Source organism: Rhineura floridana, chromosome 2 (genome assembly GCF_030035675.1).
Source record: "Rhineura floridana isolate rRhiFlo1 chromosome 2, rRhiFlo1.hap2, whole genome shotgun sequence".
NCBI classification, from domain to species: Eukaryota; Metazoa; Chordata; class Lepidosauria; order Squamata; family Rhineuridae; genus Rhineura; species Rhineura floridana.
The window spans coordinates 210,993,083-211,008,424 of NC_084481.1; the positions used below are offsets into that span (position 1 = coordinate 210,993,083).

Below are 15,342 nucleotides of genomic sequence, written 5' to 3' on the forward strand. Positions count from 1 at the left end.
AATGACAGAGCACATTATTTGCATGCAGAAGGTCCCAGGTTCAATTATTGGGCATCTTTAGTTAAAAGGATTGGATAGCAGGCACTTCCAGTCAGAGTAAACTTTACTAGGTCTTATGGACAAATAATTCTGATTTGGGATAAGGCAGCCTCCTACATTCCTAAATAACATGGTACTGTTACTGTCTGACAGACTGTTATTCATTGTTGTCAATATGCCATCCTTGAAACTGCATATACTAACATCTCCAAATCATTCATGCATACATATTTATTTAGATGTCTAACCTGACTTTTCCCTACAAAAATGGAATGGAAAATGGAGATGGATGCTTGCAACATAATTTAGTATATGGCTCAAAATGGCCTAGGTGCTGTTGCATCTTAAATCACAATGTACATATCTTTTCCTAGGTCTCAAGGCAGGTTAAAGCATTTTGTATTGAGTTTTAGGTATGGTCATAAGTAGCGTTATGAAACATTTGATATCTCCACATAGAACAGGTTGTCTGGAAGTGAATGAATACTGTGAAATATGTGTTCTGCCCATTCAGGCTCATTGCTTGGCATCAGTGCCCTAGTAATCATTTGGCTACCTTGCAAATAGGCATAGTGCCATCCTAAACAGATGGACATGGGTGTCATCAGCCAGGAAATTGAGCCCATGCAGTTACTATAACAGTAGGATTCCTAGAAAGAGTCCTGCTTTTAGTTTTCATAGTTACAACATAACTATAGTCATAGTACAATATAAAACAAATTTAAAAACATAAAATATAAAAGCTTAAAACTCAAATGGAGAAAAACCAAGCACACATCAAGGGCCAAAGGCCTGAGTGAAAAGGAAGGTCTTTGCCTGGTACCTAAAGATGGATAAAGAATGCCCCAGGATTGCCTCCCTGGGGAATGCATTTCTCAGCCAGGGACAACCATTGGAAAGGCCTATTCTTGCCAGCCTCTGAGCCTCCTGTGGAGGAGGCACACGAAGAAGAGCTTCTGATGACGAACACAGGGTCTGGGTCAGTTCATACAAGGAAAGGCGGTCGTTGAGATATTGAAGTCCTGAGCCACATAAGGCTTTATAGATCAAAACCAGCACTTTGAATTAAGGCCAGACAGTAATCAGTAGCCAACGTAGCCATGCCAGAATTGATGTGTGGATGGATAGATTGCTGACTTTATAGTTTTAACTGTTTTTTATTTCTTTGGTGGTATTCCTTGTACACAGCTTAGAGACTATTGTAGTTAACGTAGTATATAAATTGTCTAAATAAAATAAATTTATATGTCCTTTACAAACTGAAGAACTTTTATTGCTGTTCATGTGGAAAGAAAAAGATGGCTTTCTTTAAGAATCAGTTAGGAGAAGACATTCTTATCCATGAAGAAAAATCCAGCATTCAAAATATCTTTAAATATCTCACATAGAGTGAGAATTTGTAGGATCCTTATTTTAATATTGGGTTTGTTGGAGACAGGAGATGCGTAAGAATGAAAAGTGGAAATAGGTATATTAAATAACTAAAATCAAGTGACTGTGAATAAATCTAGCCCCTTAACTAGTGTGTTGATTATTGTTTTTGTTTTGTTTTAGTTTAGTAAATATGCCTAATGTAAAGAAAGCTGCTGGAAAAAGAGGTCCTGCAAAGCGGAAACTTGCGGAAGAATTTCCTCCAGGAGAAGTTTTTACTGACCTATTAAAGAAAGATTGGAAACTTGGCCCAGTTATAGGCAAAGGGGGTTTTGGCTGCCTATATCTTGGTAAGATTAATAAAGAAGCTGTTAAATTTAGAGCCCTTAATTCATTTCTTTGGGCATGGGCAGGGAGACAGAAATTAAAAGCATGGGACTGGTGAAATTATCATGCACACAATTTAGCTACAAAACTGCTGCTTAATATTTTCCTGTCACTTAAAATTTTCACTTGAGGAACCCAAAGATGCACTTAATACTCTGTTTTGCTCAGATTATTCATTTGTTTAACTTACTAAACATATGCTGCTTATCATGGTTTTTTTCATCACCTTCATGCCCTGCTTGGAAGCTTCCCAGAAGCACCTGGTTGGCTGCTATTTGGAAAGAGAATGCTGGACTTGACAGACCCTAGTCGATTAAGCAAGGCAGTTCTTATATCCTTTGTCATGTGGAAATTCAGACACAGTTGGCTCTTGGCCAGGCATGGCTTGTAAAAATGTGTAATGCATTTGAACTAGAATTTTCCAAATTAATATCTGGAGCTTGTTTCTCAGAGTTGTCATGGTTCAATGCATAGCCATCACTGTCCTTATGAACTTCATTCTTTTTGCTCTTGTGTGTATGTATATATTTAAAAATCTGATTTGGCTACAGAAAACTGAAATTTATTGTCATTGTAGGCAGAAGAGGGAAGAGGTTCTGGCTCAGGGTTTGTTTCCTGCCATGTTGTGGCCAAAGGCTGTTACTTTCTGATCCTTGAGTATCTTTGCTATTTCTAAACTGCTACTATCTCAGCCACGGGATTCCTTTATGGAAAGTGATAGATTCATGAGCTGAAAAATAAATTACTTGTGCGATTATTTGGAGTGTTAATACAAAAAGTAAATTGTAACCTTTCTGTGTTGTAAGAAACTTTAGATGGTAGCTCACTTCTACAGTGACCAGACTATTAACACAAGACATGCAACAAAAAAGTACCTCAAAGATAATATAGTTTCTGGGTTCAGGATTTTTTGCAATGGTGGCTCTTCGGTGTTACTGTGCTGTTGGTACTGATCTTGCTGTGTTTGGACTAGCAATAATTAGAATGGAGAGGGCATGGTCACTTTCTGGGTTGCAGGTTCAGTCTGGCTTATGTCATCTCAGTCACTTGCAGAAGCTCAAAGGCTGCTGGAAGCAGCAGGCAAGTTCCCTGGGAGGCACTTCATGATATAGTTTAACACGTGCTGGAAAAATAAAATTGTAAGCGTAAAAAGCATATGTTTATCATTATAGTTTAGCAATATATGTATGACCTGGGATGAGGCTAAGTGAAGCTTCCTGCTTATACACTCCCCCCCTCCCTCTACTCCTTTTGCATAAATGGGAGAAGGATTTCACCAGTATACGTGTATGATACCTTTACACCAATGTATCTGTATAATACACACAGGCCGTGTCCGCATCTTACACTAAACCATTGTTTAGCTATGCTACATATGAGAGCTGGAATAAGCCTAAGCAAAACATTGGGCTTCTGTGCTAGGATTTACTTTGTTTCCTCTAATCTTGCCTTGCCCTTGTGTGCAAACCGGGAGTAATTTGTGATTTATCACAAATACTGGTTAGTTTCAAAACATGCCAGCTTCAGACCACTGGTTATGAAACCAGTTACACTTAGCTTTAGTTTCCACCATATTTGTTTGTTGTTGCTAACTGTATATTAAGAAGGCAGTTCTCTCACCCAGCTGATAAGAAAACCTTTATATTTTAACAGCTGATGTTTATTCTTCAAAATCAGTCACCAGTGATGCACCCTATGTTATTAAAGTGGTAAGTCTATAATATTTTTATTTTGAAATAGTCCATTTTCAAATGCAATACTAAAAACAGAATTTGGATGACTAGAAAAACTAGGAAGACTTTTGTGTGTGTTTATAGTAGGTCTATGGAATTTTGTAGAGAGAAAATCCTTGATTGATTGATTGTACTTATATACCACCCCATAGCCGAAGCTCTCTGGGCGGTTTACAGTAGGCACCCTATGTCCCATGAATTGCAAGTAGGTTGAGATAAAGTTGAAATTGTTAATTCTGTGCTTCCATTAACATTCCTTATTTTTTGTTAAATTGCTTTGAGAACCCTCCTGTAATATGGTTCATAAATGGAAATAGATAATAAATTTAAAAAACAAACATTGTTGCTGAAATAACTGAACACATAACTGACCTACGTTCCTTTAACTGCATGTTTATAGTCTCAAATTACACTGTAGCATTCATCTGCTGTGGATTGTTTTTCTGCTTTAAAATTCCCTGAAATATTTATCAATTGCATCAGGAATGGACAGTTATTAAAACTGTGACAGATTAGAGCTGGAATATGGGTTTGTAGTTTTTGGTGTATTTCCTTGTGGTATTAGAGGTGCTTGGTGGTAATTCCTCGTTCAGCAGCTAATTCTGTCTTCAAGAATTAGAATGAAGACCTCTGTCTTTCATCTGTACTCCTTCTCTTTCCTATTATTATTATTATTATTGGCTTGTTACAATTGGTTTTATTTTTATTTTTTAATTTTTGTAAGTTGCCTTTGGTCACATTTGTGAGGAAAGATACACAGTGGAGGACCAGATCAGTTTTTCTGGCCAGTCCCTGACTGTTGTCCAACTGCACCACTCGCCTTGCTGCTTAACAGGTTGTAAGGGTAGAGGCGGCTGGGAGCCAGTGGGGCACTTGAAGTTGGAATTTTTCTCAGAGTCTTCTACAATATCAAAGAGCATTCTGACTTCATGTAGCACACTAGCCTAGCCAGACCAAAAGCAGTAGGAAAGAGAGTCATGTGTTGCTTCTGATGGAGCAAGTTTCCTTGTGCAAAGTGAGTGTGCCCTGGAAGATACAAAGGACTTCGGGGTATGATCTGATTTTGTGTACCCCATCTCTTTTCTGCTGTCTCTTAATTCATCCATATTCCCCCATCCCCTTGAGAAGGAGGAGTGAATGTAGCATGCATGGGGGGGGGGGTTGGGGGGCAGATGGCACCCCTTGCACAGCTGGATTTGGCCACCATTTACTGAACACTGGCTGCTATTTACCTATCCCAAGACTAAGTTACGTTGCACATTTTTGACAGTATCAGGGAAGCCTTGTTAATTTTTTAAAAAAAGCCAAATTATAAGGTTCCATTTAGCGTGGCTGTAAATATTATTGCTGGGAAGCAGCAACCTAATGTTGTGAATTTGCATGCATCTGTCTGCCTTTTATTTATAGAGTTATAGACCCTATGAATTGATTAAGTTTATGTTTGTAAAAATGGTCTATACATCATGTCTGTGACGACTAAACGTATTGAAAAGCATTAATGTGTAGTTCATGCTGGTGATGTATGTGTGGTTTTAAGAGGATGCTGAAACAAACATTTTATTTATTTAGAATATCAGTGCTTTGTAGCAGACTTTAGTGTATAACCATAATGGAGATAAATTGTGTTAATAAATGAATGCTTCTGACTACATAGAATAAATAGCTTGAAAATGTAAATATCTCTTAAAGATAGGGACACATGAAACCAGATGTAGGTAAGTTAAATACATGTGTACATTTGAATTTACCCTTGATCAAGATTGAGTTTGTTTAAATTATGTCAACTTCACCTGGACAAAACATGACACAGGCAAAGTTTGTACCGCTTCAGAGAGAAGAAAACAAGACTGAGATAGGTTTCTCGGCATGGGAAACCTCACTTTTAATGTTCAGCTTGTTTAAAACTTCAGTAGGAGATGCCTGAAAAAACGGAATATTTCTGACCATCATTTTTCACCTTAGCCTTATAGTAGGCTGCTGTGTGCACAAGCTCATTCATTGCCATTAGTGGGAAATATGTGCTTTGTAGCATCTGAGCCTTTGCTTTCACGGGAACTAATTTGAGAAAAAGTATCCCTTGTATATATGGGAGGGATCATAGCTCAATAGTAGGGTCAGTGGTAGAGCCCATGCTTTGCATTCGTAAGGCCCCAGTTTCAATTCCTGGTGTCTCCAACTCAAAATATGAGGTAACAGGTGATGGGAAAGACCTCTGCTTGGGATCCTGTGCAGCTGCTGCCAAACAGAACAAATAGTACTGGACTAGATGGGCCAATTATCTGACCTGATGTAGGGCATCTTCTGATGTTCCTAAACACATTTGTACATTTGCGTATGTAAGAGAGATATGGTGTAATTAACTTTTTGGAGGGGCCAAGTAAAAGTTTATATATTTATAGTGCATGCAACATTATTAATGAAATGCTGAATATTACTATTAAGATAAAGCCCCTTGGCCTACTGAAATCTGTAGAAATGTTCTTTGTTTAATTGATTAGTTTTAGCATTTAACATTAAGGAAATAAACTAAAAGGAAGATAATTTTAAGTAGATATGTTGGTAGAATTCCATATTGGGCAGGGGAAGAAACCTTTATCTAGTACAAAAGTATTTACTAGCGAGAGGGGGATACCAAACAAGTTTGAAATCTTTCACTTTTTTAAAAATATGATTTTTAAAGGAACCCAGTGACAATGGGCCACTCTTTACTGAATTAAGTTTCTACATGCGAGCTGCTAAACCCGACTTAAGTAAGTAATGTAATCTGTATTTGATTTCAACAAAATAATTTCTTTAAACCTTTTTGAATGTCATAATGTAAAAAATGTGGGAAGAGGTATAATAATATATTGTTTAACGGTTCATGGGCAGTGAGAACCATAGTTCATAGCGAACTATAAATGGTTACTTTAAGGGCATACTTAATTATAACTGGATGTTTCTTTATAATAGTTCAATGTTGGGTAGTTATTGAAGGTAATTGTTTATAAACAGGACCTACTGAACTGGAACACTTTCTCTTGTCCTTTTTTATGCTAGAAGGTCACAGCCCATTGAGGCTGCAGCCACAAATTTCCAAGGGGAAAGTAGAATTTTCATAGTAGAAGATGGCTGTTTCAAAGCGGGAAGAAAGTGTAAACAATTTAATTAAATAATATACTTGAATTTGCTAGGAGACAAGATGTCTTGGCTGTTTGTGCAGGAGGGATGGCTGCATTAACATTGCTAAGAAGGCAGAAAGAAACAGAAAAGTGCATATAGAAAGGGCACAAACCACCCCCAAAGTTAAGCACTTTCAAATCCCATTAATTTCAGTTGGAGAGAGTTAAGCACATGCCTCACTCTCTTGAGCCTTAAAATACTTAATGTTGTTTAGATCACTGCTTAGTGCCTTAGTAGTAGATGATTAATAACTATTTGTAGGTATTCTTCAGAGTTCTGTCTCATCAAATAATCACATTGTTGGACAAATATGGCAATAATTGCTTTGCAGAAAACTGTAACGGTGCATATTTGGAAACCTTTTATTTTTTCAGTTAAGAAATGGATTTCTTCTCACAAACTGAAATACTTAGGCGTACCAAAGTACTGGGGCTCTGGCTTGCATCAAAAGAATGGCAAAAGGTACAAACCATTTCTTACTTTAGAGTGTATAGGATTTTTCATAGGTGCCACTCCCAGGAATAGCTGCTGAACAAACCCTACACCAGTTTCTCACAATTAATCCTAGCATATATCATTAAATGATAGTATTTTATATAGTGTTGACATTTAGACTGAAAGGTTCATCATTGTGGAGGATTGTTGCTGTATGAGGAAAATGTCTACATACAGAGTTAAAGCTATACTAATAAAAGTTAAGTAAACGTAATTAATGGAGCACTTGGAAATACATATGGACAGGTACATGCAGAGGCCATTGCTAGATGAATCTTAGAAATATTAGCACAGTTTGTTCTGAACTGTACCCCTCTGCTGATAGAAAGCTATTCTAGCTGAAGCTTTTCTTTCCAGAAGGACAATATTAACTGGTCCCTCTGCCTTCTACAACCTCCTGCCCTTCCCAAACTCTTCTCCATAGATTTGGGAGACCTTTTGAAACAGCATGGAAGGTAGCATGGGAGACTGTAGAAGAAAATAGGAATTTGCAAAAATGACTTCCCCCCCCCACTTTTCAGCTGATAGAACCTCTACTTGATCAAGGAGTCTTAATGAAGGGACACAGTTGGATACAAAATAAGATCTTTTGTGGATCTTAAAAATTAGGACTTCTGCAGATGCATCATTGCATATAAAACAACATGTATAAGCTTGGAAGCAGTTCTTCGTGGTCAACTAATACAGTTTCTGTTTCTATGATTCAGAGATGTTGGTGAGCCACAAAAACCTTCCCACATGCACTGCAGTCTTCCCATTTTTTTCCTTTCTGACTTCTGATCAAAACCCCTTATATTGGACTTGTGATTACATGTATCCCAGCTTCAGGAGCAACTTGTCAGGAGTGCTATAGGCTACTAATGTAAAGCTGCGGGTATGTGGTCTCCATAGTGGTGTTTAATTTTTAATAAAAAAACTTAGGTGCTGTATCCTGATGATCGAAAGCAATGAAAACTGAAGCAATCTGTAAAAAGTGCATTTTCAGGGGCTGTGAAAAAGCTGAATCCTCTAGTACTGGGGGGCATTCTGACCTTGTTGCAGGACACTAGCACCAGCCAGACCAAAAGCAGAAGGAAAGAGTCATGTGCTACTTCCTATACAACCAGCTTTCTCTCAAAGTGTGGTCAAACGCATTGTAGGGCTTTTTCTTGGCATTTGTTTAGAAAATCAGCCAAATGTCACCACAACTTGAACTTGCCCGGTTTTTAAACTATGAACAATACAAACACAGAGAAAAGAAAAATACATAGTAGAGGAATTGATTAAATTCATTCAATCATTAAAAAAGGAAAAGTGGGAAATGAAAATCCACTGTTTTAAACAAAAGAAAATAACGACTAAGGTTTTACCTCTTCCTCAAACTTTTCATTCCAGAAGGATATAAAAGCTGTCAATTTCACTACAAACTTATTATCGTACTACTTTATCTTTGTGCAGGTATAATAATACCTTACATATAATACCTTATATGTAACAGCAGTGTAGCAAATTCTAAAAAAAACACATTTGGACAGAGGAGGCAGAACTCTTTTTAACTTCTCCAGTTTTAAAAAGCACCTTCCAATGCAGCAAGAAAAGGAGAGGTGGCGAAGAACACAGGCAAACCGTTGGTGCATGCAATCCCATATAAGCAAGGAAAGGGGCTTGCTGAATTGTGACCAGAATAACCTATGTTTGCAAGGGGTGGTGGCTGGTGCCCATTGTGACTAGCAGGGCAGAAGGTAGAGAATGCAAATAGTAGGTGGAGCCAGAGCCGATGACAGGCAGAGCCAACTAATTCTGGTTTTGTCCCTATCCTCTTTGCTGAGTTCTGCAAGCATAACACTGAGACTGAGGAGGAAGGTGACAGCCAGGGCCACCCCCTGGACTAAGGCAGGCAGGTGGGGGTTGCCTGAGGGCAGACTGAGGTTGGGGCAGTGTCCAATTTGCTCTAATGGACCAGCCTCCACTGTTTGCCAGAGCTGTATTTTCAGTTTGGGATCAGAGTATTTATGGAATACCTGATCATGATCCTGCCTGTCTCTTAAGATATCTATCTATATCTATCTATCTATCTATATCCATATATAGATAGATAAGACATAAAATTTTCTTCAGAAATGTGTATGTTTATTCATTTTGTATTTCACTTTGGGGGCCTTTTTGCTGAAAACAATGTATAATTTAAAATATATTTTTTAAAAAACATATTTTTTAGTGTGTCTTGTGTGGATTTTCTTAAAGGCAATGTCCCTTTCTTCTGAAACCAGCTATAGATTTATGGTAATGGACAGATTTGGGAAAGATCTTCAGAAGATTTTTGAAGAGAGAGGAAAGCAGTTTACACGCAAAACAGTATTACAGTTGGGCTTGAGAATAGTAAGTTAAAAATTAAGTATCTTTTAATGCTGTCTAATGTAGTTTCTTTGTTTTAAAGTTTGTAAAGGGTAGTGACCCTCTGCTAAGTGAGATTGAGCTTTTTTCTTTTTTGCTGACATTGTTCTGTGTTACACCTTTATTAGCTTGATGTTTTGGAATACATTCATGAACATGAGTATGTGCATGGAGACATCAAGGCCTCAAATCTTCTCTTGGGCTACAAGGCTCCACATCAGGTAACTTACAGGGTTTTTTCTTTCTTCATTGTTTAACCTATTTTTTTTAAATGGAGCTGCTGTGAACCTCAGCAGAAATATTGCTTTTATGAATGTGTACAGCATTAATATTTCTGCTTGACATTTATATCTAGTTAATGTTGTACATTTTTTATTCACTTTGCTGGCAGTTGATCAAATTGGCTATTCTGCCCTGAATAATATTCAGGAGAATGCTTGCGATACAAAACGAATTTCAAATAGCTATTTGGGGGTGGAAGTTTAAAATTATATAGTACACCGGTGAATTACGTTTGCCTGTCTGCTTTGTCAGTTTTTTATTTCCTTTGTTTGAAGAATCCATCAAGCATAAGTGTTCTGTTACTTGGAAAACCTGATTTTTAACGTGTTGATTGTTCAAATCAATTGGTTTACAGAAATATCTGTAGCTGTCTAATTTTATTATTATTATTATTTTACATCTTTAGCGTTTGTTAAATGCACATACAAAATCCATAATTTCCCCTTGTTTGAGTGCTTATCTTGGAGTGAATAAGCGAATGCTAGTACTTTTTGAAGTGGCTCAACTCGCCTTGCAAATGAATTCATAACGCTTACTAGTCCAGAAAAAAAGATTTACTAGTCTGCTACCCATATATATATGGACTTAACTGACCAGAGGTCTAAATGTCACTGGGCCATTGCATTTTTTATACCCAAGCAAGAATGTCAGCAAGGGGGACATCAGCCCCTGGTCTCATCTGATAAAAATGCTGTTTAGAGTTCACCCCTTTGTTCTGGCATTGCCAAACTGATCTCCATCCTCTACCTATTCCCTCTGCTCCCCTTGCTTTGGATGTCTTGTGTTTTTTAGTTTGCCAGCCTGTGTCTCCTTTTAATTTATGTACAGTGCCTCCCACCAGGACTGTATTGAATTTTTCACTGATGTGAGCTGCTCTGGGAGACAATATTTTTGTCTGAAAGGTAGGATGAAAATATAATAATTAACAACAGTTAAATAATTTGTTAAACCCCTTAATATCAAATTCTTAAACCATAGGGGGGAAATATTGGGGAAATCATTTTAGGGAAGGGAAGGCAGAATTTCTCCATTGAAAGTAAAGAGAAGAAGATAGTGCTGATGCTGACTTGAGACATTTTATCAATAAGTGAGTCTTAAATAGATGCAAACCACCACCCCACCTCCCAAATCCAAATGGAGTAGTGACTGTTTGTAAAAGTGAGCAGGAGGCTTCTGTACTGAGTGAAAGCACTCACCACTGTACTGAGCATTTGTGATAGATTTTAAACATAAATTATAGATCACACTTGTGTTGCTGATATGATGCTTTGGAGTGCCCACCTCTAAGGAGTAATTCCTTCAAGTCCATGCAGCTAACCAAATGGTTATTTTTCAAGCATGGGTTTATTGGAGCATGTAATACCTTCTTAAATAGTGCATATATCTTGTATTGTATTGCTCTAGATCAGAGGTTGGGAATCTTTGGCCTTCCTGATGTTGCTGGACTTTAGTACAGCCAGAGATTATGGGAACTATAGTCCAGCCTTTCAATTAAACATTAGCCTAGTAGCCATAGGTAAGAAAGAATTGCATGCAGGTGAGTAAACAGGCTGCTGGACGAAGGATGAAATGTTCTGTCCCTGCCCTGTGTCTAGCATAGAAACCAGGCATGCTGCCAGAAATGGAAAAACTTACTTCTCGGTGCTCATAGAAATAGTATGCTGCAAGAGTGACAGAGCTCTCTGTCCTCCCTATGCCATTCCCCAGCAGGATAGCAAAATTGTTACAGGCTAGTAACTTTTGTGAGTTTATTTGCAAGACTGTTGTGGCCCTCCAGATACTGTTGTACTACATCTCCCCTTCGCTGCCCTAGATAGAAATACAGCATGTAATTAAACTTGTGTTAATTTGGTTTCTTCCTTTATTTAAATAATAGCGAACAAGCAAGTATCTTACTTGGGTATAATGTTAACTCTAACAATAGGTGATATTTTTGTTTAGTCCATTCATTCCATATACTCAGTTTATGGATACTAGAATGAATATAACCTAATGTTAACTCTAACAATAAGTGAAGTTTGTGTTTAATCCATTCATTCCCTATTATCAGTTTATAGATACTAGAACAACATATAACCTAAGTCTGAATGGTGATTCCTACACTTAATCATGAGAGAATGTTTGAAAGCATTTAAAGATTTATTTATTTATATATTATTTGATTTATATCCTGCCCTTCCTCCAACAGGAGCCCAGGGTGGCAAACAAAAGCACTAAAAACACTTTAAAATATAATAAAAACAGACATTAAAATATTTTAAAACAAAACATCTTTAAAACTTTTTTTTTAAAAAAGCTTTCAAGACATCTTTAAAAAAGGTTAAAGATGAAAAATATTAACTGAATTGGGTATTTCTTAATTATTGGATGAAGCTGATATTGGTACATTTTGGAAACTTAATAGGTGTACTTGGTGGATTATGGCCTTGCATATCGATACTGTCCAGAAGGTAATCACAAAGATTACAAAGAAAATCCCAAGCGGTGTCATGATGGAACTCTTGAATTTACTAGTATTGATGCTCACAAGGGGGTGGGTAAGTAGTTTTGTTTTGCATCTTGTACAATGTACGTTTGTCATTGTGAGTACGAGGTAATAACCTTGAACTCATGGCCACATTGAAATGCTCAAGACTTAAATTATAGTCAAAATCCAGAGTGGGAAAAAGCTGTGAATAATTAGCAGAATAACTTTTTAAAATGTTACAAGCCAAATTGTAGTATTGTTGGACAATAACAATACCAGCATTTTCTGCAAAAGGGCCATTTAAATATTAAAATCTGTGTATGAATTGTTTTACTTGGACAGTTATTAAAAAAAGGTCAAATGCTATATCAGCATATTGTCAATCATATACAATGGGCATTCTGACATTTAACATTTTAGGTTCTAAAGATGAGAAAGGAAGCTGCCTTATGCTAAGTCAGACCATTGCTACGTCTAGCTCAGTATTGGCTATGCTTACTGGCAGTGGCTCTCCAAGGTTTCAGGCAGCAGGTTCCCCCCCCCCAGTTTTTTCCCATCTGCCAATAATTGAATTCAGGACTTTCTGTATGCGAAGCATATAGTGTACCACTGAGCTACAGCCCTTTACATACTGAGAGGGTTCCTTTTTCTGTGCAGGACTTCTCAGTACAGAAGAGGTTAGCTGCTTTTAAACCCCATAGCAGCATGTCTCTTCAGCTTCAGGTGGGAGCTACTGCAGGAAAAAAATAAATAAAAGTAAAGATGTGGCTGCATGTGTGGTTCTCTTCCATGCATGCATATCTTTTCCTTGGATCTAGGCTTTTGTAAGCAATCGTGATCGATTTTCAGATTATGAGTTGCACTCTTACTAGTTATAGTGGTAAGAACAAAGACACATCTGTTGCTTCAAGTAAGACAGTTTTTTCTAAAGTGTAATCCCATGTATTTGGCCCAATTATGACTATATAATGCTGTATACAATCAGACTAATGGTGAAAAAAATAGAAAAGGGTCCCATCAGGAAATGTGGTGTGGTGCACTGTGCCTCAGAGTATATGTAATTGTGCTTCTCATTTAAGCTTACTAGGTTCAGGATCCAGGGAACCCAAGGAAGTTTTGGACTTGTGTGACTCAATGAGTGGCTATTTATGAATGCCATGCTACTGAAGATAGTCTCAAAAGCAAGTTGTGAGATGGCATGGGGTTTTAATGTCTAAGAAGAAAAGTTTAAAAAAATCCCACTGGACATGTGCAAGCCCTTGGGTTCCCCTAAAGTAGCTGTTTGGATCCCAGCCATAGTAATCTCTAACCCTACTCAGAAACCTCATTAATTACACACCACTTCTCCCTGCACCATTTAATCTCCAAGTAGGCATAACAGCAGCTGGGGACTCACCTATTCACTGATGACACCGGAATCACGATCCACGCTTAGGAGACCCTGAACCTAGAGCATTTAGAGGCCAATGACCAACAGTACCATGCAAAGTCTTTGGAAGTCCATTGCTGATGTTCCACAAAAGAGTGCCCATCAATGTGATACTATGTTCATGGCTCCTTTTGGAACTTTAGGGAAACTTTTTTATGGCTCTCAAGCATGATCTTTAAATCAGCTATATTTCTTTACATGGGCTATAAAATATAATGAAATAGACTTGTGTTGTGAATTTAATACTCTTATTTTGTTTGTAGCTCCATCAAGGCGTGGTGACCTGGAAATTCTAGGTTATTGTATGATCTGTTGGCTTAGTGGCAACCTGCCTTGGGAAGACAACTTGAAAGACCCCAATTATGTCAAAGACTCAAAAATTAGGTAAAGCTCTATTTTTAATTTAACCCACCCACCCCCAAAATAAATTTGATTTATTCAAAATAGTTGTCTTTCAGCTATATGCAGGTGTTCTGGTGAGACTGAATCTCAGCCCGTCACCAGCCCATTACCTCCCACCCCCAGTTCAAAATGTTGGTCAGATGTATGTTTAGGGTTTGATTGCCCAACATGAGTGTTCCTCATTTTATAGAAAAGAAAACAGATGAAAAAATTGGGCATACCAGAAATAAAGTGTAAGCGATGGATAAGTAGCTCACCATCCATACTTAATCATAATCATTATGCATACCATCCAGACTTAATCATTAATTACATCCATATACACACCACTGCTTTTTGCACCACTTCAGCTCCAACCTGAGGTATCTGGGCCTCAGTAGCCGGGAAGTGTGTAGACAAAAATATAGTATATCCTGTCGCTCCTGAAAATTTCTAGACAATGGGTGCATACTGCCTGATCACCCCTCGTTGTCTTATCTTGCATTGGTATGAAACAGAATCCTAACATGATCAAAATGACCATAGTTTATTAATGTTATGCTCAGATCTGTTTTTGGATAAGCTGTGCTGAAACTACCCAGACACCAAATCATTAGCACTGTGTTCCTCATTAGGCTGCATCAACATATCCCTAGCTTTCTTAAATTTCTGTGTCATTACCCCCCCCCCCCCGTATAGCGGGGTCAGAGAACTTGCAGCCAGATTTCATCTGCCCGTCTTGGTCCCCTCCTGACCAGCCACCAGCTGTCCTATGGGGAGTGAAAAGGGCCTTAATGTTGTGCAAAGTGTACAGGTGCAACTCCTTCCTCTGCAAGAAGATGTGTTGAAATGTGGCCTCTAGCAGCTTTCCACTGGGGTAACGTGGCCCTCGGTTTAAAAAGGTTCCCTACCCCTTACAGCAGTGTAAGCTCATTTTGCCTATCATTTCTCCTTGAAAGTTTCTCTCCCTCCCTCCCTGTTGTTCCATCAGCAAAAGAACTAGCTTGCTGGTCTGTTAAATATAACTTTCATCTGCTTTCTTTTTCTGTCAGATATACAGATAATATTGCAGACTTGATGAACAAGTGTTTCTCTGAAGAAGATAAACCAGGTAAGAAGATTCAAATTTCATATTAACCCATAATAAAACTGTTTTTATTGTTCTTTATTACAAGAAATATAAATAAAAGTTTAAATGTTGAGGGCTTTGACTGGAACAAAAT

General features: G+C 37.8%; 1 protein-coding gene across 5 annotated transcripts in view; it reads left to right on the plus strand.

Annotated features, from left to right (window-relative positions):
• VRK1 (VRK serine/threonine kinase 1) overlaps positions 1 to 15,342 on the plus strand; it is a 42,223-nt gene that overhangs the window by 11,475 nt on the left and 15,406 nt on the right. For 4 of the 5 annotated variants that reach the window (XM_061612088.1, XM_061612091.1, XM_061612089.1 and 1 more), the window contains exons 2-10: positions 1,594 to 1,760; positions 3,451 to 3,506; positions 6,211 to 6,280; positions 7,067 to 7,154; positions 9,437 to 9,545; positions 9,689 to 9,781; positions 12,247 to 12,379; positions 14,002 to 14,122; positions 15,172 to 15,230. In XM_061612088.1, coding sequence (XP_061468072.1) covers positions 1,604 to 1,760; positions 3,451 to 3,506; positions 6,211 to 6,280; positions 7,067 to 7,154; positions 9,437 to 9,545; positions 9,689 to 9,781; positions 12,247 to 12,379; positions 14,002 to 14,122; positions 15,172 to 15,230 — 886 coding nt within the window. In that variant the 5' untranslated portion in view covers positions 1,594 to 1,603. Of the gene's footprint in view, positions 1 to 1,593; positions 1,761 to 3,450; positions 3,507 to 6,210; positions 6,281 to 7,066; positions 7,155 to 9,410; positions 9,546 to 9,688; positions 9,782 to 12,246; positions 12,380 to 14,001; positions 14,123 to 15,171; positions 15,231 to 15,342 lie in introns of those variants that run through there. The other variant, XM_061612092.1, reaches the window with a different exon arrangement.